This window comes from Poromitra crassiceps (assembly GCF_964638095.1).
Source record: "Poromitra crassiceps genome assembly, chromosome: 9".
NCBI classification, from domain to species: Eukaryota; Metazoa; Chordata; class Actinopteri; order Beryciformes; family Melamphaidae; genus Poromitra; species Poromitra crassiceps.
Genome location: NC_139630.1, coordinates 17,030,635 through 17,054,775, shown reverse-complemented (window position 1 = coordinate 17,054,775; position 24,141 = coordinate 17,030,635). Strand labels below are relative to the sequence as shown.

Here is a 24,141-nt window from a genome sequence, read left to right as displayed (position 1 = left end):
ACGCCGTCTTGGTGTCCTGAATGGCAGCGGAGCTACCCAGCTGTTGCCCTCATCCTTCTTTAAGCCTTGTTCCATTATTTGGAGGAATGAGAGGTCATCGATGGATGGAGCCACTTTGTTATCATCCCTTGTCTGCTGAAACACTGTGGAGCCCAACTGCTCAACTTTCCCATCGCAGGTACGTTTCTCTGTAGAGCGCACCATTAGCTGATTGGGACACTGGAAATGGCTGTATCTCTCCTTCACATGGAAGACATTTGGGCAGGGTTCAAAGATGGAGGGGCGTTCTCTGGCTGTGGTGCTGGTATAGAACGTATTCACTGTGACAGGCTTGTGATCACCTCCCAAGCAGACATTACCAACTATCACCCATCCCAGATCAAGTTTCTGGCCGTAGGGAGCATCATGAGGGCCGTTCACCTGCCTGCGCACTTTGTGGACTGAAATGATATCTCGCCCGAGGAGAAGCATAATAGGAGCATTTGGTTCGAGCTCTGGGATCAGATGAGCCACTGACTTCAGGTGAGGGTGATTTGATGCAGCATTGGGTGTTGGAATCTCCGATCTGTTGTTAGGGATGTCATTGCATTCCAAGAGACTTGGTAGGGGAAGGCTGACCTTTCCGTCTATTGCTTCGATTTGGTAGCCTAAGGCTCTTCTCCCCATGGTCTCTGTCACTCCAGAGCAGGTTCGGAGAGAATATGGAGAGGTGGGGCCCTGGACATTGAAGGTATCGAAGAACTCAGAGCGAGCTAAAGATCTATTGCTATGCTCGTCGATGATTGCGTAGACCTTCAGTGCTCTGTCACGATGGCCGACAGGGTAGATCTTAACAAGGCAAATCTTAGAGCACGATCTGTCACTCTGATCGCCGCCACAGACTTCAGTGCAGCGAGTTGTGACCTCTGAAGATGGCATAGGGTCTTGCTCCCCGCCATGCTCTGTAGAGGGGCACGGCTCCCGAGTCCAAGGTGCTGGTCCAGGGTGGAGGGCAGAGATATGCTTCTCACTACCACACTCCAGGCATGTTGTTATGGACTTACAGTTCTTAGCCATGTGTTGCGTAGAGATGCAACATTTAAAGCAAATTCCATTCTCCCGCAGGAATGCTTTACGATCCTCTAAGGACTTCTCACGGAAAGCCCGGCACTTGCGGAGTAGATGGGGCTTTTTATGGATGGGGCACTGTCTATTGAAATCCTCCGCTTTAATATCATGTCTGTCTGAGGCAGGAGGCGCTGGAGGAAATACATCTGTCTTGTGGACTGAGATTTCCTTCTGTCTGAGCTTCCAAGGAGGCTTGTCTGTTTTTAGAGGAACATCCGCTTGGCCAGTGAAGTTAAAGCTTGGATCGTTCCGGATTCTAGCTTGCTGGCTAATGAAGTTGACAAAAACTTGAAAGGGGGGGAATGAGACTTGGTGCTGTTGTTTGAAGCTGGATCCGAGAGACAGCCACTTCTCCTGTAGGCTGAAGGGCAACTTTTGGACTAAAGGATTTATTCCCCGCGATGTATCTAGGTATTGAAGGCCCGGAAGGTCTCCATCTTCCTTTGCTGCCTCAAGTTCCATAAGGAGATCGCTTAACTCGTGGAGTTTGGAATAATCTCTGTTGGAGATTCTTGGGAAGCTATTGATACGTTGAAAAAGTGCATCTTCAATTACTTCCGGGGCCCCGTAACATGCACTCAATCTATCCCATATCATCCGGAGTCCCCTATCTGGGAAGTTAACATGGACAGCCCTGATCCGTGTAGCATGCTCAGCTGACTCTTTCCCCAGCCACTTGACCAGCAAATCCATCTCCTCACTGGATGTCAAATCTAGGCCTCCAACCACATTCTGAAAGGACCGTTTCCAGGCCCTATAGCTCTGGGGTTGGTCGTTGAATTGGATCAAACCTGTGGTGACCAACTCACGGCGGGCGAAGTATCTCACAAAGTCATTCATGCTTGATTGTTCATGTTGGGGGTATTGAGGTGCGTGGATGCGCACGGAAGGATGTGGGGGGCTGCAGTTTCTGGAACTTGCTCCATATGTGTGATGATAATCTTCCACATTTCTTGAGTAGAGAGGCGTACCTGGAGTGAGCTGTGGCTGCTGAGCTGTTAGGTCAGCGTTGGCTTGCTTTCTCTCTGCTTCGAGGTGTGGGGTTTGGATAGAGTATACTGATGCTGGCTCTGTATGTAGCTGTCCATTCTCGTCTTGAGAGGGTAGATGCAGTGCTGGCGCTAACTGTACTTTATTTTCTTCTTTGGTCTGTTCAGCGACGTATTCTCTTGTACGCTGCATTGGGTCAAGGGGGTTTGCCTCAGGTGGGAGATCGTAGCTACTTCGATCACTACTGTCAGCGGCTGCCTCTAAGACCTCTGCTTCAGCCACAGCTGCGGCCGTTTCTTGCTCTAATGACAACATATCCATTGTTGCTTCTAATTGAGCTTTTTCTATTTTTAGGGCCATTTCCCTCTTCGCATAAGGCAGGCGTGCTTTGGCTGCCTCTGCTTTAGCACGAGCCATGGCAGCGGCAGCTCCCGTGGAAGATCCCTTTGAGCGTTTTGAAGAATGTGAGACATGGGATCTCTTTTGGAGTGATTCTTTCTGTGACATTGTCTCTATTCAGCGTATACTGTTATCTTCTGAGCAGAAGCCGTTGTTTTACTATTCCGCCCTTGATATACTGAATATGCTTGGCAGTTTTGATGAACAGGAGGTGTTTACCTTACTGCCAAGCATATTCAGTATATCAAGGGCGGAATATATATATTGAAATGCTTTTTATTTTTCTATTATAGCCTACTTTATGGCATAACATGCATTGTATTTTGACTGTCTTCTGATCTAGGAGATGACTTCCTGGTCTGGATGTTTTCTCCTCACTTTAGACCTCGTCTCTTATCATTGTGAATTTATATATCTAAGACAACTTTGAAGCATTAGTCTTCAATCTTTATTATTGATGTGTCTTAACCTGTTTTTTTACAGTAAAGTGTATGTATAAAACATGATGTATTTATAATCTAAATGCCTTTAATACTGGTAGAGATTGTGCACCGTTCAAGACTCTGTCCTGTTCCTTTTAGAACTGATTGATTGATTGATTTATGCGTTCAGAGGCGGGCCGTTCTATCACACGGCCCAATACAAAGGTGTGTGTGATCACTCATTTTCATGAATGAACCTGATGAAGCATCTGCGAATGCGAAACGCGTTGTATCTGTGAGCTGTTGCAAATAAATGCCGTGAAAAGTTGGTCCAAGTCTGAGGAGTTTGTGCGGTCCGCTGGACTTTTAGTCTAGTGTTTGTTTATTTCTTATTCAAGATATCTACTCATGCTGTAATGTGCAAACAGGAGAGGACAGATATCTACTCATGTTGTAATGTGCAGACAGGAGAGGACAGATATCTACTCATGTTGTAATGTGCAGACAGGAGAAGACAGATATCTACTCATGTTGTAATGTGCAGACAGGAGAGGACAGATATCTACTCATGTTGTAATGTGCAGACAGTAGAGGACAGATATCTACTCATGTTGTAAGGAAAGGACAGATATCTACTCATGTTGTAATGTGCAGACAGGAGAGGACAGATATCTACTCATGTTGTAATGTGCAGACAGGAGAGGACAGATATCTACTTATGTTGTAATGTGTAGACAGGAGAGGACAGATATCTACTCATGTTGTAATGTGCAGACAGGAGAGGACAGATATCTACTCATGTTGTAATGTGCAGACAGGAGAGGACAGATATCTACTCATGTTGTAATGTGTAGACAGGAGAGGACAGATATCTACTCATGTTGTAATGTGCAGACAGGAGAGGACAGATATCTCCTCATGTTGTAATGTGCAGACAGCAGAGGACAGATATCTACTCATGTTGTAATGTGCAGACAGGAGAGGACAGATATCTACTCATGTTGTAATGTGCAGACAGGAGAGGACAGATATCTACTCATGTTGTAATGTGCAGACAGGAGAGGACAGATATCTACTCATGTTGTAATGTGCAGACAGGAGAGGACAGATATCTACTCATGTTGTAATGTGCAGACAGGAGAGGACAGATATCTACTCATGTTGTAATGTGCAGACAGGAGAGGACAGATATCTACTCATGTTGTAATGTGCAGACAGTAGAGGACAGATATCTACTCATGTTGTAATGTGCAGACAGGAGAGGACAGATATCTACTCATGTTGTAATGTGCAGACAGGAGAGGACAGATATCTACGTATGTTGTAATGTGCAGACAGGAGAGGACAGATATCTACTCATGTTGTAATGTGCAGACAGGAGAGGACAGATATCTACTCATATTGTAATGTGCAGACAGGAGAGGACAGATATCTACGTATGTTGTAATGTGCAGACAGGAGAGGACAGATATGTTGTAATGTGCAGACAGGAGAGGACAGATATCTACGTATGTTGTAATGTGCAGACAGGAGAGGACAGATATGTTGTAATGTGCAGACAGGAGAGGACAGATATCTACGTATGTTGTAATGTGCATACAGGAGAGGACAGATATGTTGTAATGTGCAGACAGGAGAGGACAGATATCTACGTATGTTGTAAGGTGCAGACAGGAGAGGACAGATATGTTGTATTGTGCAGACAGGAGAGGACAGATATCTACTCATGTTGTAATGTCCAGACAGGAGAGGACAGATATCTACTCATGTTGTAATGTGCAGACAGGAGAGGACAGATATCTACGTATGTTGTAATGTGCAGACAGGAGAGGACAGATATGTTGTAATGTGCAGACAGGAGAGGACAGATATCTACGTATGTTGTAAGGTGCAGACAGGAGAGGACAGATATGTTGTATTGTGCAGACAGGAGAGGACAGATATCTACTCATGTTGTAATGTCCAGACAGGAGAGGACAGATATCTACTCATGTTGTAATGTGCAGACAGGAGAGGACAGATATCTACTCATGTTGTAATGTGCAGACAAGAGAGGACAGATATCTACTCATGTTGTAATGTGCAGACAGGAGAGGACAGATATCTACTCATGTTATAATGTGCAGACAGGAGAGGACAGATATCTACTCATGTTGTAATGTGCAGACAGGAGAGGACAGATATATCCTCATGTTGTAATGTGCAGACAGGAGAGGACAGATATCTACTCATGTTGTAATGTGCAGAGAGGAGAGGACAGATATCTACTCATGTTGTAATGTGCAGACAGGAGAGGACAGATATCTACTCATGTTGTAATGTGCAGACAGGAGAGGACAGATATCTACTCATGTTGTAATGTGCAGACAGGAGAGGACAGATATCTACTCATGTTGTAATGTGCAGACAGGAGAGGACAGAGATCTACTCATGTTGTAATGTGCAGACAGGAGAGGACAGAGATCTACTCATGTTGTAATGTGCAGACAGGAGAGGACATATATCTACTCATGTTGTAATGTGCAGACAGGAGAGGACAGATATCTACTCATGTTGTAATGTGCAGACAGGAGAGGACAGATATCTACTCATGTTGTAATGTGCAGACAGGAGAGGACAGATATCTACTCATGTTGTAATGTGCAGACAGGAGAGGACAGATATCTACTCTTGTTGTAATGTGCAGACAGGAGAGGACAGATATCTACTCATGTTGTAATGTGCAGACAGGAGGGGACATATATCTACTCATGTTGTAATGTGCAGACAGGAGAGGACAGATATCTAATCATGTTGTAATGTACATACATGAGAGGACAGGTATCTACTCATGTTGTAATTTGCAGACAGGAGAGGACAGATATCTACTCATGTTGTAATGTGCAGACAGGAGAGGACAGATATCTACTCATGTTATAATGTGCAGACAGGAGAGGACAGATATCTACTCATGTTATAATGTGCAGACAGGAGAGGACAGATATCTACTCATGTTGTAATGTGCAGACAGGAGAGGACAGATATCTCCTCATGTTGTAATGTGCAGACAGGAGAGGACAGATATCTACTCATGTTGTAATGTGCAGAGAGGAGAGGACAGATATCTACTCATGTTGTAATGTGCAGACAGGAGAGGACAGATATCTAATCATGTTGTAATGTGCAGACAGGAGAGGACAGATATCTACTCATGTTGTAATGTGCAGACAGGAGAGGACAGATATCTACTCATGTTGTAATGTGCAGACAGGAGAGGACAGAGATCTACTCATATTGTAATGTGCAGACAGGAGAGGACAGATATCTACTCATGTTGTAATGTGCAGACAGGAGAGGACAGATATCTACTCATGTTGTAATGTGTAGACAGGAGAGGACAGAGATCTACTCATGTTGTAATGTGCAGACAGGAGAGGACATATATCTACTCATGTTGTAATGTGCAGACAGGAGAGGACAGATATCTACTCATGTTGTAATGTGCAGACAGGAGAGGACAGATATCTACTCATGTTGTAATGTGCAGACAGGAGAGGACAGATATCTACTCATGTTGTAATGTGCAGACAGGAGAGGACAGATATCTACTCTTGTTGTAATGTGCAGACAGGAGAGGACAGATATCTACTCATGTTGTAATGTGCAGACAGGAGAGAACAGATATCTACTCATGTTGTAATGTGCAGACAGGAGGGGACAGATATCTACTCATGTTGTAATGTGCAGACAGGAGAGGACAGATATCTACTCATGTTGTAATGTACATACATGAGAGGACAGGTATCTACTCATGTTGTAATGTGCAGACAGGAGAGGACAGATATCTACTCATGTTGTAATGTGCAGACAGGAGCGGACAGATATCTACTCATGTTGTAATGTGCATACAGGAGAGGACAGATATCTACTCATGTTGTAATGTGCAGACATGAGAGGACAGATATCTACTCATGTTCTAATGTGCAGACAGGAGAGGACAGATATCTACTCATGTTGTAATGTGCAGACAGGAGAGCACAGACATCTACTCATTTTGTAATGTGCAGACAGGAGAGGACAGAGATCTACTCATGTTGTAATGTGCAGACAGGAGAGGACAGATATCTACTCATGTTGTAATGTGCAGACAGGAGAGGACAGATATCTACTCATGTTGTAATGTGCAGACAGAAGAGGACAGATATCTACTCATGTTGTAATGTGCAGAGGAGAGGACAGATATCTACTCATGTTGTAATGTGCAGACAGGAGAGGACAGAGATCTACTCATGTTGTAATGTGTAGACAGGAGAGGACAGATATCTACTCATGTTGTAATGTGCAGACAAGAGAGGACAGATATCTACTCATGTTGTAATGTGCAGACAAGAGAGGACAGATATCTACTCATGTTGTAATGTGCAAACAGGAGAGGACAGATATCTACTCATGTTGTAATGTGCAGACAGGAGAGGACAGATATCTCCTCATGTTCTAATGTGCAGACAGGAGAGGACAGATATCTACTCATGTTGTAATGTGCAGACAGGAGAGGACAGATATCTACTCATGTTGTAATGTGCAGACAGGAGAGGACAGATATCTACTCATGTTGTAATGTGCATAGGAGGAGTAGGGATGCAGCGGTTTCCGGTTTGAAGGTATACCGCGGTTTGAAAAAGTCACGGTATCAAAACCACTAAGATTTGCCGTCATATTTATTTTGGTTTCCAGGTTCTTTAATAACCTTCAATATGAAGGAGTTTCCATACAGCATCAGTCATTACTGCTGTTAGACATTAATATATTCCTCATCTTCTCAGAGTGACAGAGAACATGTGTGTGACTCTCAGCCTTCTAGCAGATGTTGTCTCTTCATACCTGAGACTCTCCAGTCTCCAGTGTGGATCCTCCAGTCCAGCAGAGAGCAGTTTCACTCCTGAGGCTCCTGGATGATTGTAGCTCAGGTCCAGCTCTCTCAGATGGGAGGGGTTGGAGCTCAGAGCTGAGGCCAGAAAAGCACAGCCTTCCTCTGTGAGCAGACAGCCTGACAGCCTGCACGCACGCACGCACGCACACACACACATACACACACACACACAGTGAAGTGTTAGACAAACATATCTTTAAATCGCTGCCTGGACAAGTCTCACAACATCAGTTGTAAAGTCCATCTGATGCTTCTCAGCCTTGCTCTCACACGTCCTCATGGCTGCTAGTTTTCTGCTGCCTTCAGCTCATATTGGAACAGAACAGCTGATTCACTTTTTCCCCTCAAGATGCCAAGCGTTCAATCTCAGGCTCTCCTGTGATTGTCTTCCTTTCAGAAGCTTTGGACCAGCCTTGAACTACAGCGTCTTTTTGGAGACTTTATAACATATATCCATAAAGAGGAATCCAACTTTGAATGTCTTGAGGCTTTTTATCCATTATCTTCACCATGAAATTAACTAGAGTTGCGTTAGCTGATCAGAGACTCCATTATTGACAGGCTATCAACCAATCCAAGGCTCTGTTCCCAACTTGAGACCAATCAGACGGTATACTTTGACCATGTGACTGGTAGCTGTGCTCTCATTGCAGGAAGTGCACACACAACCAGTTACCAGACACAAGATAGATCCCCCCTGCTCCTTCCTGTTCGGTCAGGACCCGTAATGTTGAATAGAATAGCGAAAACATTTTTTTATCATTAATTTGTATTGTATATTTTGATTGCAACATCGTCAGTCACAGACAACAAACAACACAAGTTGCCGAATACATTTAGATTATTATTTAAGCCAATTATCCCATTACCCATCCCCCCCACCCCAACTCCCTTCCACCAATCCGGATAATTCAAACAGGAAACAGGAAGTGCAGACATGTATAGCAGGTATATAGGATCATCCAGCCAAAAGATCCTTTAAGTTAGAGATCAAATCTGTCCACATTAAAAGTGTGTTTGGTTGTGCATTATTGCTTCTTGCTGATGATAATTCCAGGTAAGAAATGAAAACGTTCTGAAGCCAATGAGTGTGTAAATATCATGAGGAGGTTTCCAATGTTGGACTACAAAGTTATTGGCTGCTGTTAGAGCCACCAGCCAGGCTTTATGTGTTTTTTCCATTAGGGAGGTGGGAGTGGTCATTCAGCAGATGTACCACAGGGTCCATTGACAGTTGTACCTCCATCAGATCTGCAAGTGTATTGATAACCTTCCCCCAAACCTCCAACACGCCTGGGCACTCCCATACTAGCCTGGGTAAACCCAGCCCCCAGTGACCTGCTCTCAGGCTTACCCTGCTTACAGTCACAAGGGTCTGGCCTCCCACCTATGGTAATCGATTTCTAGCGGTTGTTGCGCCCCCCCCCCCCGATAGATCACTCCATCAGCCAACCGTCATCCAACCAGCTTAGTGCACAGAGCACATGCGCAGTGCAACAGATGGTGTCATCACTCTGCGACCTTTGTTGTTAGCACGCGAGCTAACTACACCTTCATTCACTAGGCTACTGCTAGCAACCACAACAGCAGCGCGATGGCTACCACCAATGTGAACGATTTTTGCAGGTTGTGTAAGAGAAACCTTCGTTCTAAAGGCAAGTTGGGCAGCTGCAAACCACTCGAGAAGGGGGTATTTCTACGCCTGGAGAGGGTTGGTGTAAAACTACACCAACAGGATAGCAAATCATGTCGGATTTGCCAAACGTGTTCCAATTTCATCACAAGAGCAGAGGAAACATTGAGTACTCTCCAGAAATGGAAACGGAGCAAAGAATCAAGCTCAGAACAACCAACGCTGGTACCAACGCCAATAAAATCACAAGACTCAAAGCGGGAAAGAGCGTTTTCTCCGAGGAAAACGCCACGGACAATGAAAAGAAAACGACTGCTTTTCCCATCCCCGAGACGCGTCCGTGCCAGAGGGACATCAGCAGCAATGCCGCAACGACAGAGTCTGACTGAGGTATGTAAATGCGATTTCGATATAGCGTGAGGTGATATTTTGATCAACAGACCTCATAACGGGGATCTATACTGTTACATGTGTCTACTAACATCATTAAAAGATCATAAATGTAACGCTGTTTCTGGTACTTTAGTTTTAATCTAAGGCTCTGCTAGCTAGCCTGCCTGCCTTGGCAAAACAACACACACACACTACATCTCTCTTTTCTTCTCTCTGTCTCTCCTTCTCTCTCTGGATAGACTCCTGTCATGATCTGTTTATTTTATCACAACTTGCACTGTAAGTACTGACGTCCTCTCTGTTTATTCTTTCAGGTATTAATTCAATACCCTTCCAAACAGACCAGAGTGCCATGCCCCACATCAGCCGCAGGTCTTGTGGAGAATCTTTCAAAGGGCAACTGGTCAGCTGCTGCCAACCTGATGAGGAAACACGATGGACTGATGGAGAAAATAAAGGAAGGCGTGCTTGTTATGCTGGACACTGAATGCAAGAGCCTTTGCCAGTCTGCAGACTTCATCCTCCGGCGCTGTTCGCCTCAGGACTTGAAGGCCTTCTCGTTTGACCGGATGGAGTCAGATCTCCAGCGTCAGGCTCCATTGCTTTTCTCCCTGTTGTCCACCATTACAAAACAGTCTCGCCTTAAGACCTGTGCTGCAGCCGCCATCGCCTTGAGGGGAAGAAGTCGACAACTGTCAGCATTTGCCCTCTACATCAACAGTGTTCTGCAGTATGGTGGTGCAAAAAAAGCTGTCTTTCAAAGGCTCAGCAAGTTTGGGATTGCAACCTCTCATAAGTGTGAAGTAAAGAAGCAGGAGGCGCTGGCAAACACATGTGGTGAAGGACTTCGGGTGCTTAAAGTCGCAAACGAATCGTTCATCGACTCCGAGCTGGTGAGGACTGAGGATTCAAGAAGCATGGAGCATCCTGACTTGTCTGGTAAGAGGGGCAGTTATTGACTATTTTTTGTACTTTGGAATAGTCGAGGGGGTGCTGGAAACAACATCAGCCTGGACCTTCATATGGAGCACCTCAACAACTATGTGAAGTCCTTCATGAGGGGGGTTGGAAGAAACCTGACGGAGCGCTCTGCAGCCAGAGTCAGTAGGTCCATCGGTATCCTCAAGGAGATGTTGGCCACCACAGATAGAGAGCTGGGAGTGGCCAAGCCGAGCGGGTTTCATCACAACCCTGACCAGTCAAAGGACATTAAAACACTTGTAGCGGTTACACAGGAGGCAGAGCTGTTCACCACCTATCCGGGAAGGCAATTCAAGGCCTTCCGTGGTTTCAACAAGAACCTTGTCAGCTACTTAAATAAACAAAAATGTCTCAGGTCACGTGGATGACTGAGAAACTGGAACAGTGGGCCTAAAAAACCTCTTTGACTGGGAGAGAACACTAGCTCCCAATTCAGGCCAGATCAGATTTTAAGGTGCCGCAGAATTAGCTAGACATATTTTCTGTGAAGCCCTCTGAGACATGCTTGTGAATTAGGGCTATATAAATAAACTTGACTTGACTTGACTTGCGTTGTGTCATTGATCCATGCAAATTTTTGGTAACTCAATGCCATTGTTTTTATTATGAAAAGTGTGACCTTGTTATGTGACCTCTTCTGGTTAAATTAGGAAAGACACCTTTTCCATATTTTTATAAATTTCCTTCCGTCTCCTATGTTGACTCTATGTAAAATCATATCATCTGGTGTCTTCTTTAAATGTCTTGTTACATCACTCCCATGTGACTCCACCACATGACCCCTCAGTGGGCTTTAAATACATATGTGGAATAACATATTATTGTATAGACTATTTACATTCTTGCTTTTTACATTACATGCTAGCTTTAAAAAGTAGCCCATCACAGCCTTGTGAAGACGAATATTGGCCATGATATTTAGCTTTAGAATAGTTTTAACATTGGTATGATATTCATCATATCAATGTGCATTGTGCAGCAATGAGGGCGATTGATGTTATGTGGAATTACATTCTATGATTTTATAGACGCCATCTTAAGTAGGACTTCGAGTTTCATATGGCAAATGTCGAATCAAGCTAGCTTTAAAAAATAGCCCACCACAGCCTTTTAAAGACTAATATTGGCCGTGGTATTGTTTTAAAATTGGTTTCAAGGTTCAAGGATATTTATGGGCATTCCAAAACATGAGACATGGAAGGGAACGAAATACGAACTCAAGGTCCTATAAGCCCCAATCCCCCACCCAATGTCAAAATTCATGGCCATTTGACCATTTATATCACATTTATAACAATGCAAACACAGAAAATTACACTGCGCTAGCCCAAAATGTACCAACAGTGTATTAAGGTGCAATGTGTTTGCTCAACATAGGAGCAAGTTGGATTTCATTCCAGGCCAGAGGGGCAGACACCTGGATTTCTCACAAATGGGATGATCATTGTCCATGTAAATTAACCACTCAACAGTTATTATCTCAATGGATGCCTCCCCTGCTCAAAGGCCATGATTATCATATGGTGGGGACAGATGGGGGTGAGACAATTATATGATACTTGTCCATATGTTAAGTGACCTCTCTCATCCATTCACGTTACAATGTGCATGATGGCTTCAACACCCAAGGCCTGGCCTATTTATGGGCGGGGGGCCATGCATGATGGCTGTCTATCTGCCTGTCTGTCTGCAAGATGCATAATGTGCTCTTGCACAACACCCAGGCCTGCCCAATTTGGGGGCGCGGCGCTGGCTCTCCTTCTTATACAATAATATCATACATAATTTGTTCATGTCCCATCCAAATTAATCCAGATTCATTTTGGCCCTTCATTTTATTGAATTTGGATGCTGGGTACTAAACATTGAGGCATCAGAATAACTCTAACTTGTGTTTGTGATGTTTTGACTGATGCTAACATGAATCATATGGACAGAAGGGTTGAAGTAAAGTGTTTTTATTTCAAAGATAAATCAAACGGTCACACACAAATATAATGAACACAGCCATTAAAAAAAAGTCCTAAAAATAGAAAATATGTCTAGCTAATTCTAGCTGACACAACAGTAGCAAGAATATACAGAATAAAGATACACAATTATTCACCAGCTGTTAGATTTTCTATCTAAGCACAACCAAATGATTGGGAAAATAAATGGGTTTTCAGTCAGTTTTTGAAGATTTCAATGGAGCCAGCTTCCCTGACTGACAGAGGAAGCTTGTTCCAGAGATGTGGAGCACGGTAAGAAAATGCTCTGCTACCTGCTGATTTTTTCTTAATTTTAGGGACGGTAAGATAATTACCGTCCGGTGAGCGGAGAGTACGCGTGGGAACATAAGGAATGATTAGCTCAGATAAGTACGGGGGTGCGAGCCCGTGCAATTCAACGCAGTGAATTGAGTCATGAATGTATGATTCTATTAATCACAGAGAGGGCACAACATAGTTTAAATCACAGTTAAAAGGGAAAAAAATGAGATACTAAAATAAGTCTGTAGTGCACTTTAACGCGGACGCCACTCTCTCTCTGACATTAACCTCACAAATCAATCATTGGAGCCGGACTGGTCATTTGGTTCAGCATCAAAATGGTCAAGGTAATACATGTCTGGCTCTTTGAAGGTCTCCTCTGGAAAGGTAACAGATGGCATTTCAAAATCCCCAAACATATCATAGATTATTTGTAGGATCTCTAATGCTTGTCTGCGGCTGAACACTGGAAGGTGCTTGCAAATGTAGTCCATGTCAAAAATGGCATGCGAGTGTTTCAAAATGGCATCAATGAGTTCAAAGTCAAATCCAGTAATGGGTTATGCTAAGGCGTGGCCTCTTTATAAGATCAACTCTCATGTGCTCCAACAACATGTCGGTGAGCAAGCCAGCATCACCATCCCCTAGCTCTCTTGTTCGCAGAGGTACACACGTATCCTTCTGCAGCTTTTCGTACCTGGGCACTGGCTCTACACAGACACCTGATACATGTGCATGATTTATGACAAGCAGTACAACAGAGATGGCCTGGCTCAAGACTTTTTACATCGGCTTCATATTTACCATACAGGGCTATTCTGAAGCAGCTAGTTAGGCCTGCCCGAAGCACTGTCTTGACAGCCTGATCCACGTGCTTTGACTGCCTTGTGTACAGAATCGCGTGTGATTGCGTTCCATTTCTGCCAGCTCTGCCAACCTGCTGGACTATAGCATCAGTGTCCTCTGGTGCCCCATACATGACCACATGTGATACATTTGGGAAGTTCAGTCCCATCCCGAGTGCAGTTGTGGCAACCACTACTCTGCAGCTGCCCTGTCCATTCAGTGAAGAAATCACTCTCTGCTTTTCATGTTCGAGTGTACATGAGTGGAAAATTGCGATGAGCTGATTTTCCAACTTGTGATCTGGGTCCCTCTTTACCCAGGCATCTGGACCCAGCTTACGTTTTAGGTAGCAGAACACTGCTCTTGTTGCATCAATGGAGCGCACGTAGATGATAATCGGCATCATTGATGTAGCCTTCGCTCTTACTTCGTCCACAATCCAGTCCAGGCATTCAAATTTTTTATGTTGTTTTTTCGGCGTGACCAGTCCTAGTCTGATGTTGTGTCTGTTTGGGCTCACAATCACTTGTGCTGCAGTATCCATGTGTAGCAGTTTGCTGACCCGTTCTCTGGTTTCCATGTCTGCAGACGCTGTCAGAGCCATCACTGGTGTACCTGGGCAACACAAAAACAATTAGTTACTCAAACAAATATTCTTAAACACATTGAAAGTGAGCATAAGTAATAATAATAATGCAACAGGTTACAGCAGCCACACCACCGGCATGAGATGCGCATCTCTGGCGTGTGTCTTGCGAGGCGCATCATCTAGAGCAGTGATTCCCAACCAGGGGTACGTGTACCCCTAGGGCTTGGAAAGATATGGGATTACAATGTATTTCCAAAATGATAAAAACTGATTACTTTTTCCAATTGAAAACTGTCATAATTGTATTAAAGATGAGTAATTAAAATTATTTTAATAATGAGATGTGTTAAAGAGGTCATCCAAAAGTTTAATATAATGTCTCTACAAAAATAGACCTTAAAATTATCTTTTACTGGTGATAATCATACAAGCACTATTCACTACATACAGTACATAGGCTACAACGTGGCTTTGTTCCTCCCCACACACACACACAAATCAATACTGCATTATGAAGTGAGCCCAAGCGATCTTCAGTTATAATCATCATCATTGTATTGTTTATATATAATTTAATAAAAGGTGCTATGAAGACATTAGCTGATCACCACAGTGTGTCCACTAGCATCATTAAAAGATCATAAATGTAACGCTGTGTCTGGCAGTTTAGTTTTAATCGATGGCTACGTTGCTAGCTAGCTAGCCGCAGACCAGCTATGAACCCCAGTTTGGATGCTCGCTGCCCGTCCACTAAAACGCGATTTCGATAGAGCGTGAGGTGATATTTTGATTTCTGGTAGTTTAGTGTTAATCTAAGGCTACGTTGCTAGCTAGCTGGCTAGCCTGCCTTGGCAAAACAACGCCAAACAAGCCACAATGCCGCCCCAGAAGCGTCACTTTACATGTTTGGCAGGGAATTATTTTCATTATGTTAAACCAGCATTTATCTTCCATAATGCATTAAATGATCATCACAATGCTATGAAGACATTACCTTGTTTGGCAATGGATCGAAGTTCTCCCAGCTTTGCAAAGCTTGGTCTGAAGGCAGTCTTCCCTTTCGCACCATTCCCCCTGTTGGATGAATAATAAGACACTCAATAATATAATCTCCATGTGGATTTAGAGCCTCAAACATTCATAACGTTAATCTAAAACATTCATAATGCTAATCTGTAGATCTTGAAATACAATTAGTTTGTATTTACCATTTGTGGGTTACGTGTCCCTCGTCGATAACAATCCCGACCAAGTTCTGACGGTAGAGCTCCGATGCCAGCATATTTCGGCACTTTTTCTTCATCAAGGCCTCTGGACTTGCATACACAAGCTCGCAGCGTCCATGTATTAAGTCCTCATCTTTATCATTCACCCCACCGATCTGCAACGCCTTGATTCCCAGATTAGAAGCCTCGCGTATCTGGTCCTCCATTAGCGCATTTAACGGCGACACAACAATAACAATAGGGTTCTTCGTGGGAAAAATCGTCTTCATCACCAACGGAGCCAGTTGATAGATCAAACTTTTCCCAAACCCAGTCGGGAGAACGTATCTTTCCCCCCGAGAAACGCCACTAGTGCACGCTCTTGTTCTGGTTTAATTGCAGTGACTGAGTCTATTTTTGCTATAACTGAACTGATCGCTGTTCTCACTTGATTTTCCTCAACGTAGCTGTAGCTGTTCATAGCCATAGCTAGTAGCTAGCTCGGGAGCTATGCTTTGGAAAGACCAAAAGCTAATGGCTAGCAGTGCTTAAGCAGCTGCAGCTGTTATACGTCATTGACAAAGACGCACTCTCTGATTGGCCGATCACGGCAGGGCTGATGTTCAGTCACGCCGTCACTCATTGGCTGCGGGTCTGCGCGGGTCTTTCAATCGCCCCAGAAATCGATTTGAATGGCTCGACCTCCAGACGGTAGTGACTGAGAACTCTGAGAGCAGGTCACGTGGCGGCTGCGTTCACCCAGGCTACTCCCATACAACATGCATAAAAGAGCCAATGGTTCCCTCGGGTCAGAATGAGCAATATGGGTCAGGTTCCAGTCCCATTCTGTGTCTGATTCTCACTGTTAGATATGCTCTATGACAACATTTCACATGTATATATTGATGACTTGGGTTCTTCGAAGCACCAGTAACATCAACCCAAATTATAATATATTTTATAATATAATTATCACAGATCAAGTCTTATCCGTTTCAAAATACATACTACAGCATGCGCTGGGACGCGTCATCAGTGATGTTAGCTGGGGTCGTAAGGTGTTTCGGGTCTGTCAACATCATACACCCTCACCCAGTAGACCCAGCCAAGGCCGATTAAGACCCCGACCCGCGTCCCGGAAGCAGCCGCTCACGGATCAGCCTTCCTACTCTGTCTGCAACGTTGCCCGCGGAAGGGTAGCATGCCCAATCCGCTGCAATAGAGCTAGTGCTACTCCGCAGTAATAAAAGACCCTTCGGTGCATGGAGGACTAAGGCCCTGTGGGTGCGTCCAGGCCGTGCTCCTCCTTCGTCTCACCAGACCCTCCCTTGGTAAAAAGGCAATCCTACCCTGCCGTACCATGTGCAAAGAGGATGCCTCAAGAAGGCCTGTGCGCTGCACGTCATTCGCCTGCGCCGAGCACCTCGCTCTAGCCTGAAGGACCCCAGGCCGCGCCGATCTTTACACAGATTTTCAGGAGGCTAATCCGTAGCGTTTGTGGATTTCTCCCTCACGAGAGAGCCAGGCTGGGGTGCTAAACCCATCCCGTACCGGGTGCCGTCTCTCCGACCGTCAACTGTCTCTCCAGCTTGTCACCAAACTATACTTGGTTGTCACCTAGACTATTCCTAAGTGTCACTGGCCAGCGGAGCCAGAATTCTACGTTTCAAAATACATACTACAGCATGCGCTGGGACGCGTCATCAGTGATGTTAGCTCGTAAGGTCGTAAGGTGTTTCGGGTCTGTCAACATCATACACCCTCGCCCAGTAGACCCAGCCGAGGCCGATTAAGACCCCGACCCGCGTCCCGGAAGCAGCCGCTCACGGATAAATCCTAGTTCTCTATCCCATGCTTGCATTCCACATGTAGGCATATATTTCTGGGAGTTTAAATTATCATAGCTATATGTCAATATCTTTTTTGGAGCATTCTTCATCCAATCTAGTGTATATATTATATATTATATATATAGATTATACTGATAGGTTACTTATTATAGTGATACATATTATATATTATATATATCTTATACTGATAGGTTACTGATTATAGTGATATATATTATATATTATATATAGATTATACTGATAGGTTACTGATTATAGCGATATATATTATATATTATATATATAGATTATATTGATAGGTTACTGATTATAGTGATATATATTATATATATAGATTATACTGCTAGGTTACTGATTATAGTGATATATATTATATATATATAGATTATACTGATAGGTTACTGATTATAATGATATATATTATATATATAGATTATACTGCTAGGTTACTGATTATAGTGATATATATATATATTATATATATATATATATATATATATATATATATATATATATATATATATATATATATATATATATATATATATTATACTGCTAGGTTACTGATTATAGTAATATATGTCATATATAGAGATTATGGGCCCTATTCTCCCACAGGCCTTAGGCACAAAAACTGGCATTAAACGCAAAAAAAACGTGCCTTGCGCCTGCCTCGGGAAGATAGCAACATGGTTTTAGCCCCCGAAATGCGCTTTACGCCAAAGAGGCGTGGCGCAGTGCCAGAATAGGCCATAATGGGCGTTTCGGCCTTAAATACCGGCCTAACGATATCTTCCCCCCTGGCGTTAATTTAGCGATTTGCGCTTTTGAAAACCAGGCCTTATTCAGTGAGCTGCGGATATTCCTCTGCGTATTTAAGCACAGGTCTCCTCTGCCGATCTCACACTCTCTCCTCCTTCCTCTCTCTCGCGCAAAGAACAGGCACAAAGACCGATGAAAAAGAAGTTGTTATACCATACGTAGTATAACAACATGCCAGTTTTTTATAACATGACAGTTTTGAGCCCCTGACATTCAGAGGCTGTTGCATCATCCTACCTGTGCAGTGGGGGAGAAGAAAAGGCGAGAGAAAACGAGATCATTCTGCCTAAACAAATGTTCACTGCCTGGCTTCCCTACCAAAGCCACAAATGTGAAATCTCCCAGCATGCATTGGGCTAATACATTTCGATAATAAATAGCAACCAAATTAGCCTAAATAGATAGAAAGGTAGATGGAAATAATGTGTAATGTTAACACAACATGCAATTGTAGAACATTTCAATATTGGAAAAAATAAAATCTCGAAATCAAAACACAACCCTATGTGAAACATATATGTCATCCTGGTGGTATATATATCCCTCGCAGCAGATTTAACCTAATTTAGGAGATGAGTGACAGCGTTACACGGTTCTACTGTGACTTCCTACTATGATGTCGCTCCAATAAGACGACTTACTTCACATTTTCTTTTACAATAAAAACACATTTATGCAATGACTTTACATAATGTAGGCTATCTTTATGTGCATCATCCTACCTGTGCAGCAGGGGAGAGAAAACAATATCATTCTGGACAAACTTTCACCAATCTAATCTCATCATGACATAGGGATAGGCTATATTTTTCTAGCCAATGCGTTTAGAACATTCTTTTCACTTTGATCTTGCTATAGTGTAGCGTATTTACATGCTTGCAGTATTTAAACTGCAGTTAGATTGGTTTGAGAAGCATAATAATATGGAATAATAGCCTATATATGGAGACAGACAGACTGTGCATAATGTTACGCTTAAAAGGCGTGGTTATAATGCTTAAGGCCACCTGTAGCGCAGACACCAAAATATCGAGTGCGCTGGTCCACACCCACTAATCTGCGCTGCGCCTGGCACTAAGTGCAGTTTTTAGGCCGTTGCAACGATAGAGCCCTATATATTCCTTCCTTTGGTCAGGATGACTAAATCACTGCACATCTTTTGGTGGAGACTAAGAATACAATCTTTCTCCCTATTCTTAGGGACAAACAAATCCAACTAATGTTACTTAAAGGCCCAATCCGTCAATACTCACTATTACTGACACCGGTGGTCGTTAGTGTAACTGCAGGCAGCGTGTGAACGAGCTGACGCGCGGGCACCATACTCGCACGCGCACAAGCAGTTGCCTGGCAACAGCAGAGGTGTTGGTTGCTTTGTAACGTTAACTCATAAAAGTCACTTGAAAACGGCAACCTGGACAATTTATCGGTCAGATCAGCCTCGAGATGCCCAGGAAGGATTCTGGATGAATTAGGGGACGTTATTGTGGCATGTTTGGCCGTGTTTTGGCTTGCGTTGGCTGCGGGGAAGTCGATACTCATGTTAGCACAAGCCAGGAAATAGCCTGCTCCCCCTGTATGTACGGTACCGTGTAATGCCTGGAGTTGACCAAACTGAACAATCAAACAATGTTTCATAAGCATAACAGTAACGTTAGGCATATTTAGGACTGTTAAATTCATTATCCACACAAGACGGTAACGTTATTAGTGGGGCTGGTGGTAATTTCTATAAATATAGCTAAATCTATTAGTTAGCCGCGTATAGCATCAAGCTAACGTTAAGGTTCTAATAGGCAGACTCACCACCGCAGCTAAATGCAGTCAAACAATAATGTTCCATGAGCATAAGCATAACGGTAGTAACGTTAGGGTTGCATTACTTCACACAAGACGGTAATGTTAGCAGAGTTTCTGACCAGGTGGTCAGATACTTGTACTACGGAGTGACAGTAAAAATCTTGAATCTTGAAAATCCATTAGCAAGCAGCTAACGTTATCTGGTCAAAACCACATTACAGTAGCTACAAGCAGCAAGTTTCCTTCATGAACCGAAAACACAGTCCTGACTCTAGTTTCCCCCCGATGTCGGTCACATTGCTGCTGTCTGGCCAGACGGGCTTCATTAGATAAATATTTATTTATTTATTTAGTGTGGACTTTCTGGAGTCTGTGATGTTTCCTTTTGCTAGCAGCTAGCGACGGACGTAACATTAAAAGCTACTTTAGCCATTTCCTGTTAGCCGGTGTCTAGGACAAGAGGCTCATGAACGCGCGCAGACGTCACATCCTCTAGCTGTGGCGGGAAATGCTATCCCCTTCGAAACTGCGGTTTTTCCATGTATCTTCTGAACGGCTGGTCGGAGAGAAACGCCCCTGGTCGCCATTTTTAAGTTACGTCAAGGCGCATTCACTCAGTGCCAATAATAAACACTTTGTGCACATTTATTTCTCGCCAGAACCAACGGAATGGGCCTTTAAAGTTACATATTCCTTTCTCAATCTACATTCTACAAGTGCTACTCTATTCAGAAATTATTGGCTCTTATATACTGTTGCATATTTCATTTCTCTACTGTTGACAAAATGTGTATTGTAAGTTGCTTTGGCTGACAACATCTGCTGAATGATGTAATGTAATGTAACAGACCTTAGTTTGGAAAAATGTGTCAAATCAGAGAAAAACTGTAAACTGATTTTACCTGAGAGTCTCCAGTCTGCAGTGTGGACTCTCCAGTCCAGCAGAGAGCAGCTTCAACGCTGAATCGTGCAAGTCGTTGTTACTCAGGTCCAGCTCTCTTAAATGGGAGGGGTTGGACTTCAGAGGTGAGGCCAGAGTAGCACAGCAGCTTTCTGACAAGCTGCAGAACCTCAAGCTGAATAAAGAATAATGCATGTAGATATCTGATGTAAATATACTTATATATAGATTCTGGAGTCAGAGGTTGGTCTCAGATGAATATCTTATAGCTTGCAAGATAGATAGATAGAGAGATAGATAGATAGATAGATAGATATAATTCCCCCAAAACTACAACATGCTGCTGCTTGAATGAAGTAGAGTGAAGAGTGAATTAGTGAGTGCTGTTTTGTCATCATCACAACATTCAGAAATTATTCACATAACATTTATAACACTGAACTGAAAAAATATTTTAAAATGCTGTCTGACCTGAGAGTCTCCAGTCTACAGTGTGGACTCTCCAGTCCAGTAGACAGCAGCTTCACATCCTGCAGGTTGTTGTTGTTGCTCAGGTCCAGCTCTCTCAGATGGGAGGGGTTGGAGCTCAGAGCTGAGAACAGGACTTCCCAGTGAGTCTCTGAGAGTCCACAGCCAGACAGTCTGTGATCACAGATTTATGGAAATGGGTTGTTACATATATGGGGCCTAGTTAGATACCGTTCAGACCAAAGATGCACAAATTGGCGTAATACGAATTTAAAAAAAGGACGGAATCCATCCCCAATAGTACATGAGCGTAAATAATAATTTGCATTATAGACTGTGTGTAATATAAGCAGAAACCAAGCAGAAAAGAATACATATATGGATTTTTTTTATTTCTAGGGTGGAGACTCTGGAGACGATGCACCATGGGCGCAACATGTTGTGGGATTTACTGATTTAGAAAATGACAAAAATGCCTAAGCTTTATAGGCACAACACAGGATTAACATGACACTACCATAGATAAACTAGAACGACCGCAACGCGGACTTATGCCTCTGCCATTAGTTCATTCTTGAGTCCAAATCGCCATTTGAGGCAAATTGGAAGAAATTCCGTCAAGGCGCTCCTGTGATGTTGCGTTACAGAGCTTGGAAATTGGGTGTGTGAGGTCACAGTGACCTTGAACTTTGACCACCAAAATGTAATCAGTTCATCCTTGAGTCCAAGTGGACGCTTGAGGCAAATTCGAAGAAATTCCATCAAGACATTCCTGAGATATCGCGTTAACAAGCTTGATACGGGAACCGTACAGTTCCCGTACCAGGTGGTGAAGCAGCCAGTCAGCAGGCTTTCAATGGTGCCTCTGTAGAAGTCCCTAAGGATTTCTGGCCTTAGCCCAAATTTCTTCAGGCGCCTGAGTCCGTGTAGTCGCTGTTGGGCCTTTTTGACAACAGTGGCGGTGTGACCGGCCCATGTCAGGTCCTGGTGGATGTTGACTCCCAGGTACTTGAAGCTGTCCACCCTTTCCACCACTGTGCCGTTGATGGTGATTGGGGGGTGTGCGCCCCCCCCCCCCCCCCCCCCTCCTGTAGTCTACAATGATCTCCTTGGTCTTGGAGACGTTCAGAGAGAGATGGTTGTCCTGGCACCATTGTTCCAGGGCCCCCACCTCCTCTCTGTAGGCCGTCTCGTCGCTCCTGGAGATCAGCCCCACGACTGCTGTGTCGTCTGCAAACTTCACAATGGTGTTCGAGGATTGAGTCGCCACGCAGTCGTGGGTGTAGAGGTCGTACCAGAAGGGGCTGGAGACGCACCCCTGGGGCGCTCCTATGCTGATGGTCAGTGGGGAGGAGGTGAGGTTGCCCCCTCTCACCACCTGGCGGCAATCTGTCAGGAAATCCAGGATCCAGTCACACATTGCTGTGTTTAGTCCCAGGACCTTGAGCTTGCTTACCAGCCTGGAGGGTACTATGGTGTTGAATGCTGAGCTGTAGTCCACGAACAGCATTCTCACATAGGTGTCCTTCCCCTCCAGGTGGGAGAGGGCGGTGTGGCGCACGTGTGCTACTGCATCCGCTGTGCTCCTGTTGGGGCGGTATGCAAAAAGTGCAAAAAGTGAGCTTGGCCTTTGACCTTTGACCACCAAAATCTAATCAGTTCATCCTTGAGTCCAAGTCGATGTTTGAGGCAAATTTGATGAAATTCTGTCAAGGCATTCGTGAGATATCACGTTAACAAGCTGGAAAATGGTGTTTGAGAGGTCAGTGACCTTGACCTTTGACCACCAAAATCGAATCAGTTCATCTTTGAGTCCAAGTCGATGTTTGAGACAAGTTTGATTAAATTCTGTCGAGGCATTCCTGAGATATCGCGTTAACAAGCTTGAAAATGGCGTTTGAGAGGTCATAGTGACCTTGACCTTTGACCTTCAAAATCTAATCAGATCATCCTTGAGTCTAAGTCGATGTTTGAGCAAATTTGATGAAATTCCGCCAAGGCATTCGTGAGATATCGCGTTAACAAGCTGGAAAATGGTGTTTGAGAGGTCACAGTGACCTTGACCTTTGACCACCAAAATCTAATCAGTTCATCCTTGAGTCCAAGTCGATGTTTGAGACAAGTTTGATGAAATTCCGTCAAGGCGTTCCTCAGATGTCGCGCTAACAAACATCATATGGACGTATGTATGTACGGACGGACGGACAACCCGGATCCATAATGCCTCCGGCCTGGCTATCGCCGGCGGAGGCATAAAAAGACCATGCCATGTAATACCAGAGGTGTGGACACATGTCACAAATCTGATGACTTTAGACTCGACTTGACAAAATCAACAAAGACTTGCAACTCGACTTGGACACCAATGCCTTGTGACTTGACTTGGACTTGAGCGTTTTGACTTGAAAAGACTTGATAGGCTACCTCCGCAAAAAAAGAAAAGAAAAAGGAAGTCTTTTTTATTTTGCGGCTTTGCGCCTAGGAAAAATGTCCATGGAACTCAAGATCAAAGTGACAGTCATCTACACAGCGTAACACGCAGTCATTGGTCGCAGGATTTAAATGAGTAACATT

At 43.9% G+C, this 24,141-nt stretch overlaps 1 protein-coding gene across 1 annotated transcript in view; it reads right to left on the bottom strand.

Annotated features, from left to right (window-relative positions):
* LOC310782190 (protein NLRC3-like) overlaps positions 1-24,141 on the bottom strand; it is a gene marked incomplete at its 3' end in the record, with an annotated part of 53,942 nt that overhangs the window by 11,011 nt on the left and 18,790 nt on the right. Inside the window, exons 4-6 of the mRNA XM_083642878.1 lie at positions 21,571-21,741; positions 21,101-21,274; positions 7,779-7,952 (exon numbers count right to left, since the gene is read on the bottom strand). Coding sequence (XP_083499004.1) covers positions 7,779-7,952; positions 21,101-21,274; positions 21,571-21,741 — 519 coding nt within the window. The remainder of the gene's footprint in view (positions 1-7,778; positions 7,953-21,100; positions 21,275-21,570; positions 21,742-24,141) is intronic.